Here is a 12181-nt window from a genome sequence, read left to right on the forward strand (position 1 = left end):
CTATAAGAGCTAGAGCAACGATGTTTTGTATCCAGACTTCTGTGATATGTCACTGCTACAAAAATATTTCAAAACTTCGCCCCGCCCACTTCCGCCCCCACAAAGGACGAAAATCTGTGGCATCTACATTTTTAAAGATACGATAAAACCAAAAACGCAGAATCGTAAAGGATGACTATATACTATAGAGTGTAAAATCTCAACCAGATCGTATAATTATTATAGCCAGAATCAAGAAAACAGTTTCATTCTTTCTCGCTCTGTCTCTCTCTAACACACAGGTTTCAAAGTCGGTTTTGCCAATTGTAAAATATGAGTTCAAGGATCTCAGAACCTATAAGAGCCAGAGCAACCAAATTTGGTATCCACACCGTTTCGTGTCCAAATTTCGCCACACCCCCTTCCGCCCCCGCAAAGGACGAAAATCTGGGGCATTCACAAATCTCAGAGACTATTAAGGCTAGAGTAACCAAATTTGGTATCCGCACTCCTGTTAGATCTTACTATAAAACGTGTATCTCAAAATTTCGCCCCACCCCTTTCCGCCCACACAAAGGACGAAAATCTGTTGCATCCACAATCCACAATCCACAATTTAGTTTTGCCCATTTGATGGGCTTCCCAATAAAAATACATTGAATTTAAATTCCGATACATATTTATTTAAGCTTTTATTGCTTTCAATATTAGAACTCAATATGCATTCGAAGCATTATTATTATTAATTTATTAGTATTATTAGTTTGTAGCAAAGTGCAAAACAAAACGAGGGGGAACGTTGTGAGTTGCTGCGGACACCGCAACTCTACGGTTATACCCGATACTAAGTCAGTATGGTTCTCCTCCGGTGCTGATGACGATGAGAGGAATCCTAAGGCTACATCCTACTACACTCTTTACACCCAGTAAAAAAATGATGAATACATGAACAGAGTGGTTGAACTTTATTTTTATACCCGATACTCAAAATGAGTATTGGGGTATATTAGATTTGTGGTAAAAGTGGATGTGTGTAACGTCCAGAAGGAATCGTTTCCGACCCCATAAAGTATATATATTCTTGATCAGCATCAATAGCCTAGTGCTCAAAGACTATAAGAGCTAGAGCTACGATGTTTTGTATCCAGACTTCTGTGATATGTCACTGCTACAAAAATATTTCAAGACTTCGCCCCGCCCACTTCCGCCCCCACAAAGGACGAAAATCTGTGGCAACTACATTTTTAAAGATACGATAAAACCAAAAACGCAGAATCGTAGAGGATGACTATATACTCTAGAGTGTAAAATCTCAACCAGATCGTATAATTATTATATCGTATATTATTATTTGGTATATCGGACCTTGACCGTTTCGTGTCCAAATTTCGCCACACCCCCTTCCGCCCCCGCAAAGGACGAAAATCTGGGGCATCCACAAATCTCAGAGACTATTAAGGCTAGAGTAACCAAATTTGGTATCCGCACTTCTGTTAGATCTTACTACAAAACGTATATCTTAGAATTTCGCCCCACCCCCTTCCGCCCCCACAAAGGACGAGAATCTGTTGCATCCACAATATTGCACATTCGAGAAAACTAAAAACGCAGAATCATAGATAATGACCATATCTATCAGACTGCTGAATCTGGATCAGATCAGATCTTTTTAATAGCCAATAGGAACAAATCAATTTGCAGTGGCTACGCAGCGGTCGACGTCACGCTCAGACTGATTTTCTGTCTCTCTCGCACGCACTCTTTGTCGTGTCGTTTAATATTAGCGGCGTCTGCCGGAGGAGAGCCATACTGACTAAGTATACATACTTATGTCTATGTACTTATGTCTTATGTACTATGTATATACATACATAGTATACATACATTCATAGTGCCAGCAGTTTTGACGAGCACTGGGTGCCAAGGTTCCCTGTGCTTGAATGTCCGAAGGAAATTAATTTAGTTTTGCCCATTTGATGGGCTTCCCAATAGAAATACATTGAATTTAAATTCCGATACATATTTATTTAAGCTTTTATTGCTTTCAATATTAGAACTCAATATGCATTCGAAGCATTATTATTATTATACCCGATACTCAAAATGAGTATTGGGGTATATTAGATTTGTGGTAAAAGTGGATGTGTGTAACGTCCAGAAGGAATCGTTTCCGACCCCATAAAGTATATATATTCTTGATCAGCATCAATAGCCGAGTCGATTGAGCCCTGTCTATCTGTCTGTCCGTCCGTCTGTCCGTCTGTCCGTCCGTCCGTCTGTCCGTCTGTCCGTCCCCTTCAGCGCCTAGTGCTCAAAGACTATAAGAGATAGAGCAACGATGTTTTGGATCCAGACTTCTGTGATATGTCACTGCTACAAAAATATTTCAAAACTTCGCCCCGCCCACTTCCGCCCCCACAAAGGACGAAAATCTGTGGCATCCACAATTTTAACGATATGAGAAAACCAAAAACGTAGAATTGTAGAGAATGACCATATCTTTAAGACTGCGGAATCTGAATTGGATCGTATTATTATTATAGCCAGCATCAAGAAAACAATTTCATTTTTTCTCGCCCTGTCTCTCTCTAACACACACGTAGCATAGGCGGCTTTGCTTAGAGTAAAACATTACCGCCTAGATCTCAGAGACTACAAAAGCTAGAGCAACCAAATTTGGCTCTCCTCCGGCAGACTCCGCTAATATTAAACGACACGACAAAGAGCGCGTGCGAGAGAGACAGAAAATCAGTCTGAGCGTGACGTCGAGCGCTGCGTAGCCACTGCAAATTGATTTGTTCCTATTGGCTATAAAAATGATCTGATCTGATCCAGATTCAGCAATCTAATAGATATGGTCATTATCTATGATTCTGCGTTTTTAGTTTTCTCGAATGTGCAATATTGTGGATGCAACAGATTTTCGTCTTTTGTGTGGGCGGAAAGGGGTGGGGCGAAATTTTGAGATACACGTTTTATAGTAAGATCTAACAGGACTGCGGATACCAAATTTGGTTCTTCTAGCCTTAATAGTCTCTGAGATTTCTGAATATCCCCAGATTTTCGTCCTTTGCGGTGGCGGAAGGGGGTGTGGCGAAATTTTGAAACAAATTCGTCTCGGTCCGATATATTAGGAGTGTGGATACCAAATTTGGTTGCTCTAGCTTTTGTAGTCTCTGAGATCTAGGCGCTAATGTTTTACTCTAAGCAAAGCCGCCTATGCTACGTGTGTGTTAGAGAGAGACAGGGCGAGAAAAAATGAAATTGTTTTCTTGATGCTGGCTATAATAATAATACGATCCAATTCAGATTCCGCAGTCTTAAAGATATGGTCATTCTCTACAATTCTACGTTTTTGGTTTTCTCATATCTTTAAAATTGGGGATGCCACAGATTTTCGTCCTTTGTGGGGGCGGAAGTGGGCGGGGCGAAGTTTTGAAATATTTTTGTAGCAGTGACATATCACAGAAGTCTGGATCCAAAACATCGTTGCTCTAGCTCTTATAGTCTTTGAGCACTAGGCGCTGAAGGGGACGGACAGACGGACGGACGGACAGACAGACATGGCTCAATCGACTCGGCTACTGATGCTGATCAAGAATATATATACTTTATGGGGTCGGAAACGATTCCTTCTGGATGTTACACACATCCACTTTTACCACAAATCTAATATACCCCAATACTCATTTTGAGTATCGGGTATAAAAATAAAGTTCAACCTCGCTGTTCATGTATTCATCATTTTTTTACTGGGTGTAAAGAGTGTAGTAGGATGTAGCCTTAGGATTCCTCTCATCGTCATCAGCACCTTTTGTCTTGCTCTTGTTTGATCGAATGAGTATTGGGGTACGTTTTTCGTACAGATTTTCGTCCTTTGTGTGGGCGGAAAGGGGTGGGGCGAAATTTTGAGATACACGTCTTATAGTAAGATCTAACAGGAGTGCGGATACCAAATTTGGTTACTCTAGCCTTAATAGTCTCTGAGATTTTTGAATATCCCCAGATTTTCGTCCTTTGCGTGGGCGGAGGGGGGTGTGACGAAATTTTGAAACAAACTCGTCTCGGTCCGATATATTAGGAGTGTGGATACCAAATTTGGTTGCTCTAGCTTTTGTAGTCTCTGAGATCTAGGCGCTAATGTTTAAAATGAAATTGTTTTCTTGATGCTGGCTATAATAATAATACGATCCAATCAGATTCCGCAGTCTTAAAGATATGGTCATTCTCTACAATTCTACGTTTTTGGTTTTCTCATATCTTTAAAATTGTGGATGCCACAGATTTTCGTCCTTTGTGGGGGCGGAAGTGGGCGGGGCAAAGTTTTGAAATATTTTTGTAGCAGTGACATATCACAGAAGTCTGGATCCAAAACATCGTTGCTCTAGCTCTTATAGTCTTTGAGTCTCTGAGATCTAGGCGCTAATGTTTTACTCTAAGCAAAGCCGCCTATGCTACGTGTGTGTTAGAGAGAGACAGGGCGAGAAAAAATGAAATTGTTTTCTTGATGCTGGCTATAATAATAATACGATCCAATTCAGATTCCGCAGTCTTAAAGATATGGTCATTCTCTACAATTCTACGTTTTTGGTTTTCTCATATCTTTAAAATTGTGGATGCCACAGATTTTCGTCCTTTGTGGGGGCGGAAGTGGGCGGGGCGAAGTTTTGAAATATTTTTGTAGCAGTGGCATATCACAGAAGTCTGGATCCAAAACATCGTTGCTCTAGCTCTTATAGTCTTTGAGCACTATGCGCTGAAGGGGACGGACAGACGGACAGACGGACGGACGGACAGACAGACATGGCTCAATCGACTCGGCTATTGATGCTGATCAAGAATATATATACTTTATGGTGTCGGAAACGATTCCTTCTGGATGTTACACACATCCACTTTTACCACAAATCTAATATACCCCAATACTCATTTTGAGTATCGGGTATAAAAATAAAGTTCAACCTCTCTGTTCATGTATTCATCATTTTTTTACTGGGTGTAAAGAGTGTAGTAGGATGTAGCCTTAGGATTCCTCTCATCGTCATCAGCACCTTTTGTCTTGCTCTTGTTTGCTCGAATGAGTATTGGGGTACGTTTTTCGTACAGATTTTCGTCCTTTGTGTGGGCGGAAAGGGGTGGGGCGAAATTTTGAGATACACGTTTTATAGTAAGATCTAACAGGAGTGCGGATACCAAATTTGGTTACTCTAGCCTTAATAGTCTCTGAGATTTTTGAATATCCCCAGATTTTCGTCCTTTGCGGGGGCGGAAGGGGGTGTGGCGAAATTTTGAAACAAACTCGTCTCGGTCCGATATATTAGGAGTGTGGATACCAAATTTGGTTGCTCTAGCTTTTGTAGTCTCTGAGATCTAGGCGCTAATGTTTTACTCTAAGCAAAGCCGCCTATGCTACGTGTGTGTTAGAGAGAGACAGGGCGAGAAAAAATGAAATTGTTTTTTTGATGCTGGCTATAATAATAATACGATCCAATGAGATTCCGCAGTCTTAAAGATATGGTCATTCTCTACAATTCTACGTTTTTGGTTTTCTCATATCTTTAAAATTGTGGATGCCACAGATTTTCGTCCTTTGTGGGGGCGGAAGTGGGCGGGGCGAAGTTTTGAAATATTTTTGTAGCAGTGACATATCACAGAAGTCTGGATCCAAAACATCGTTGCTCTAGCTCTTATAGTCTTTGAGCACTAGGCGCTGAAGGGGACGGACAGACGGACAGACAGACAAGGCTCAATCGACTCGGCTATTGATGCTGATCAAGAATATATATACTTTATGGGGTCGGAAACGATTCCTTCTGGACGTTACACACATCCACTTTTACCACAAATCTAATATACCCCAATACTCATTTTGAGTATCGGGTATAAAAAGCGCCAAACAAAAAAGTCCACTCGCCTTTCGAATGAGGAGGAGTCAGCTGAGGAAAGAGGTCCAACCGAGCAGCGCACAAAAGACATGCGTAAATCACAGGAACGCGATACGGGGGTAAAGCCGCGTAGGCTCGGTTTGTTACGTTCTGGAAAGAAATACATAAATGATTTCTGACTGAATCATGACATGAGAGGATACTCTCAACGCGTGTACTGTGACCATCATATTCTTCATCACTGTTTTTCGTCATTTTGAGGTAAATCCATTTAAGTTTTTAACTTGTGTTTTATGTACTTGTGCGCAAATTTGATGCCCGCACGCAATAGAGACTTTGCCGCCCACTCACCCCACCCTCAACATCATAGCAGGGTCCAGCCATCATTTTATTGCACTTGAAAACTTAATTAGGCCAAAATGCGGTGTGAACGCCTGTTTCTGTGCAAGAGAGAATATTTTCGTTTGCCAGCTGTGCGAGATTTTTATTACACGCATCAAATGTAATTTGTTACAAATTTGGTGTGTTTCTATTTTCTTGAAAACGGCATAAATAAAAGAAAAGCTGTATGATAGGGGATGGTAGGTGGACCTGCTTTTTCTGATGGTCTGCCAACTGTTTTCTTTTTTTTTTTCCATGGGTCCATCATCGAAATGCGTGGCAGGTTTTATGACCAGGTAACTTTTGATTTGAGCTGAGAGGGTGCGCACTTACTGTAGGCTTTCCCTCGGATTATCGACTAAACGAAGCTCTTAGTTTCTGTTTACATTCATTTTTATACCCGATACTCAAAATGAGTATTGGGGTATATTAGATTTGTGGTGAAAATGGATGTGTGTAACGTCCAGAAGGAATCGTTTCCGACCCCATAAAGTATATATATTCTTGATCAGCATCAATAGCCGAGTCGATTGAGCCCTGTCTGTCTGTCCGTCCGTCCGTCTGACCGACCGTCCGTCTGTCCGTCCCCTTCAGCGCCTAGTGCTCAAAGACTATAAAAGCTAGAGCAACGATGTTTTGGATCCAGACTTCTGTGATATGTCACTGCTACAAAAATATTTCAAAACTTTGCCCCGCCCCCACAAAGGACGAAAATCTGTGGCATCCACAATTTTAAAGATACGATAAAACCAAAAACGCAGAATCGTAGAGAATGACCACATCTTTTAGACTGCAGAATCTGAATTGGATCGTATAATTATTATAGCCAGAATCAAGAAAACAATTTCATTCTTTCTCGCTCTCTGTCTATCTCTAACACACAGGTTTCATGGTCGGTTTTGCCAATTGCAAAATATGAGTTCAAGGATCTCAGAACCCATAAGAGCTAGAGCAACCAAATTTGGTGTCCACACTCCTAAGATATCGGACCTTGACCGTTTCGTGTCAAGATTTTTAAACACCCCCTTCCGACCCCGCAAAGAACGAAAATCTGGGGCATCCACAAATCTCAGAGACTATTAACGCTAGAGTAACCAAATTTACTATCCGCACTCCTGTTAGATCTCACTATAAAACATATATCTCAAAATTTCGCCTCACCCCCTTCCGCCCAAACAAAGGACGAAAATCTGTTGCATCCACAATATTAAGGATACGAGAAAACTAAAAACGCAGAATCATAGATAATGACCATATCTATCTAATAGGAACAAATCAATTTGCAGTGGCTACGCAGCGCCCGACGTCACGCTCAGACTGATTTTCCGTCTCTCTCGCACGCACTCTTTGTCGTGTCGTTTAATATTAGCGGCGTCTGCCGGAGGAGAGCCATACTGACTAAGTATCGGGTATAAATGTAGAGTTGCGGTTCCACAGCAACTCACAACGTTCCCCCTCGTTAACATTGCAGTTTAAGAACTCGAAAACATACATAACATACATACATTCATAGTGCCAGCAGTTCTGACGAGCACTGGGTGCCAAGGTTCCCTGTGCTTGAATGTCCGAAGGAAATTAATTTAGTTTTGCCCATTTGATGGGCTTCCCAATAAAAATACATTGAATTTAAATTCCGATACATATTTATTTAAGCTTTTATTGCTTTCAATATTAAAACTCAATATGCATTCGAAGCATTATTATTATTAATTTATTAGTATTATTAGTTTGTAGCAAAGTGCAAAACAAAACGAGGGAGAACGTTGTGAGTTGCTGCGAACACCGCAACTCTACGGTTATACCCGATACTAAGTCAGTATGGCTCTCCTCCGGCAGACGCCGCTAATATTAAACGACACGACAAAGAGTGCGTGCGAGAGAGACAGAAAATCAGTCTGAGCGTGACGTCGAGCGCTGCGTAGCCACTGCAAATTGATTTGTTCCTATTGGCTATAAAAATGATCTGATCTGATCCAGATTCAGCAATCTGATAGATATGGTCATTATCTATGATTCTGCGTTTTTAGTTTTCTCGAATGTGCAATATTGTGGATGCAACAGATTTTCGTCCTTTGTGTGGGCGGAAAGGGGTGGGGCGAAATTTTGAGATACACGTTTTATAGTAAGATCTAACAGGAGTGCGGATACCAAATTTGGTTACTCTAGCCTTAATAGTCTCTGAGATTTTTGAATATCCCCAGATTTTCGTCCTTTGCGGGGGCGGAAGGGGGTGTGGCGCAATTTTGAAACAAACTCGTCTCGGTCCGATATATTAGGAGCGTGGATACCAAATTTGGTTGCTCTAGCTTTTGTAGTCTCTGAGATCTAGGCGCTAATGTTTTACTCTAAGCAAAGCCGCCTATGCTACGTGTGTGTTAGAGAGAGACAGGGCGAGAAAAAATGAAATTGTTTTCTTGATGCTGGCTATAATAATAGTACGATCCAATTCATTCCGCAGTCTTAAAGATATGGTCATTCTCTACAATTCTACGTTTTTGGTTTTCTCATATCTTTAAAATTGTGGATGCCACAGATTTTCGTCCTTTGTGGGGGCGGAAGTGGGCGGGGCGAAGTTTTGAAATATTTTTGTAGCAGTGACATATCACAGAAGTCTGGATCCAAAACATCGTTGCTCTAGCTCTTATAGTCTTTGAGCACTAGGCGCTGAAGGGGACGGACAGACGGACAGACGGACGGACGGACAGATAGACATGGCTCAATCGACTCGGCTATTGATGCTGATCAAGAATATATATACTTTATGGGGTCGGAAACGATTCATTCTGGACGTTACACACATCCACTTTTACCACAAATCTAATATACCCCAATACTCAGTTTGAGTATCGGGTATAAAAATAAAGTTCAACCTCTCTGTTCATGTATTCATCATTTTTTTACTGGGTGTAAAGAGTGTAGTTGGATGTAGCCTTAGGATTCCTCTCATCGTCATCAGCACCTTTTGTCTTGCTCTTGTTTGCTTCGTTTGCAAACTGAGCATTTGCATCGAAAAATATAAACATTTTGTATTTTTTGTGATTGATGTAGATGCGATTCTCAATCTAGTTCTGTGCTATATTTGCGCATATTTAACAAGTTGAGCGTCAAGTGTTTCGCCCCCAGAGGAGGGTAGTCAAATTTATTATTCAAATTTCCGCAGCTGATTTGCATGAATTTATTATTAAGCATTACAGCAGCAACTTAAGTTTTTTGTTTTAATTCACTTAAAACTACATAAATTCAACTTTACATGCGAGGCGACAACTCACGTGCCCCTGATCCCCTGTGCTGGTGGGATGTGAACTTAATTTCCAATAAATACAAATATATCTACGACTTTACGCGCGGCTCTGGCTTCTTTCCGCCGGCCGCCCCTTAAAAGCGCCGAGACTGTCGCCCGGCCAGAGAGAGTTTAGTTTACCTCGCTTAATTCAATGAAAAGCACAGTGTGAGACTTGACGAATAGTTAGTCGATCGGTCGAGCGCAACGATAACGGTTCTTTCAATTACCAGATCTACTCGCAGTGCTTTATAGCAGCTCGTCCCAAGATGATCTCCGGTTGGTCTTACAACAGTTTGCTGTTGCTGCTGATGTCGTTGGCCATGTGTCCTTGGACTGGCGCCAAGTTACGTAAGTGTCAAGCTGTGCGGATTGGGTCGGAAAGTGTGATTTGATTGGGGTACTTCTCCGATAGAAGCGACTAACGTCACAAATTTTATTCAATGTCCTTGAAAAAGTCTTTGTTGTGCCGCACGTAACAGTTTGGTCGGGCAATGCGTCGATAGCCCCTGACTTGCATATAATTACCGTTTGTTGACACCCACAAAGTTGATTTATAGCAAAAAAACAAAAAAATTAATTTAAAACTATTCCATTAATTAAACGAGGGGGAACGTTGTGAGTTGCTGCGGACACCGCAACTCTACAGTTATACCCGATACTAAGTCAGTATTGCTCTTCTCCGGCAGACGCTGCTAATATTAAACGACACGACAAAGAGTGCGTGCGAGAGAGACAGAAAATCAGTCTGAGCGTGACGTCGGGCGCTGCGTAGCCAGTGCAAATTGATTTGTTCCTTTTGGCTATACAAATTATCTGATCTGGTCCAGATTCAGCAATCTGATAGATATGGTCGTTATCTACAAAGGACTACAAAGCCCCCACAAAGGACGAAAATCTGTGGCATCCAGATTTTTAAAGATACGATAAAACCAAAAACGCAGAATCGTAGAAGGTGACTATATGTTCTAGAATGTAAAATCTCAACCAGATCGTATAATTTTTATAGCCAGAATCAAGAAAACAATGTAATTTTTTCTCGCTCTGTCTCTTTCTAACTCACAGGTTTCATGGTCGGTTTTGCCAATTGCAAAATATGAGTTCAAGGATCTCAGAACCTATAAGAGCCAGAGCAACCAAATTTGGTATCCACACTCCTGTGATATCGGACCTTGACCGTTTCGTGTCCAAATTTCGCCACACCCCCTTCCGCCCCCGCAAAGGACGAAAATCTGGGGCATCCACAAATCTCAGAGACTATTAAGGCTAGAGTAACCAAATTTGGTATCCGCACTTCTGTTAGATCTCACTATAAAACGTATATCTCAGAATTTCGCCCCACCCCTTTCCGCCACCACAAAGGACGAAAATCTGTTGCATCCACAATATTGCACATTCGAGAAACGCAGAATCATAGATAATGACCATATCTATCAGATTGCTGAATCTGGAAGAGATCGGATCATTGTTGTGGCCAAAAGCAAGAAATCAATTTGCAGTGGCCACGCAGCGGCGACGTCACGCTCAGACTGATTTTCTGTCTCTCTCGCACGCACTCTTTGTCGTGTCGTTTAATATTAGCGGCGTCTGCCGGAGGAGAGCCATACTGACTAAGTATCGGGTATAAATGTAGAGTTGCGGTCTCCGCAGCAACTCACAACGTTCCCCCTCGTTTTTGTATTAAATCGTCCACAGCTTCGTCTATAAAACGATGTGCCCGTGATGATCCTCAGCTAGAACGATACATCATTAATGCAGTGTACCAGATAAAGCCGCGACTTATGCATGGGGATCTGGGAGACGGTTATAAAACGCCACCATTGGAGCCTCTTTCTTTGGATAACATAGAACTCGGCCAAAGTAGTCAGTTCCAGGCTGTGTTTACACACCTCGAGGCTAGTGGAGGCAGCAACTTTATTATTGATCGTCTTATGTAGGTAGAGCTAATGGCTAATCAAGAGTCCATCAATTAATATATTTTCTCTTTGAAGTGCCAAACCAGCACAGATATCCTACGATCTTTGGATAACTCTGCCGCGCATAGACTTTAAGGGCAAGTATTCTATGCATCTTAATCTGCTGCTTTTGGATATTAAGGGAAGAGGAAACATGCATGGATACGCCGGTGAGTTCGAACATTCAGTAAACGGAAAGAACCCCTGTTACAATATAAACGATACCCATCAAATAGAAAACGCTAAGGCTTTTGTCAGGATGCGTGGCACTCGCTATCTGCGAGACGGGCAAGAGTACGTAAAGTTCACCAAGATGACCATGCGCATACAATTTAAGGACTTTAAGTTGAACTTAGAAAACCTTTTCAACGGCGATCGTATTTTGGGAGAAGTGGGAAACACCCTCATCAATAGCAATCAGGAATTATATCTGAATGAAATTATTCCTGGTCTGGAGCGTGGTCTATCTAAAAAGTTTTTGGATGTGGCCAACGAAATCCTGGATACCGCTACCTTTGATGAAATGTTCCCGCCTGGAAGGACTATTATTAATCCGATTTCTTTTCCCTCACCCTCAGCGGGACTCGGTCCATCCATATTTGAGCCGCCATTTGCATCGAAAAACCCTGCTGGTAGTATTTTAGATCATCCTTGATATTGAAATACCAATGAAAACTAAGTTTGTCAAGATTTATGGAAAT

The 12181-nt window shown here is 41.6% G+C and overlaps 1 protein-coding gene across 1 annotated transcript; it reads left to right on the forward strand.

Annotated features, from left to right (window-relative positions):
- The first annotated feature begins 9776 nt into the window (after positions 1-9776).
- LOC117193531 (protein takeout-like) lies at positions 9777-12181 on the forward strand. The gene is made up of 4 exons (XM_033398278.1): positions 9777-9876; positions 11221-11458; positions 11517-11650; positions 11717-12181. The coding sequence occupies exons 1-4, from the start codon at positions 9795-9797 to the stop codon at positions 12133-12135; spliced, it is 873 nt and encodes a 290-aa protein (XP_033254169.1). The 5' UTR covers positions 9777-9794; the 3' UTR covers positions 12136-12181.

Source organism: Drosophila miranda, assembly GCF_003369915.1.
Source record: "Drosophila miranda strain MSH22 chromosome Y unlocalized genomic scaffold, D.miranda_PacBio2.1 Contig_Y2_pilon, whole genome shotgun sequence".
In the NCBI taxonomy this organism is placed as follows: domain Eukaryota; kingdom Metazoa; phylum Arthropoda; class Insecta; order Diptera; family Drosophilidae; genus Drosophila; species Drosophila miranda.

Bases quoted from the DNA above. Each gene is read 5' to 3' on its own strand.
- LOC117193531 (XM_033398278.1), top strand. From the start codon at position 9,795: ATGATCTCCGGTTGGTCTTACAACAGTTTGCTGTTGCTGCTGATGTCG. The intron at 11,459-11,516 runs GTAGGTAGAGCT...TTCTCTTTGAAG, and splicing joins TTTATTATTGATCGTCTTAT to TGCCAAACCAGCACAGATAT. The intron at 11,651-11,716 runs GTGAGTTCGAAC...CCCATCAAATAG, and splicing joins AAACATGCATGGATACGCCG to AAAACGCTAAGGCTTTTGTC.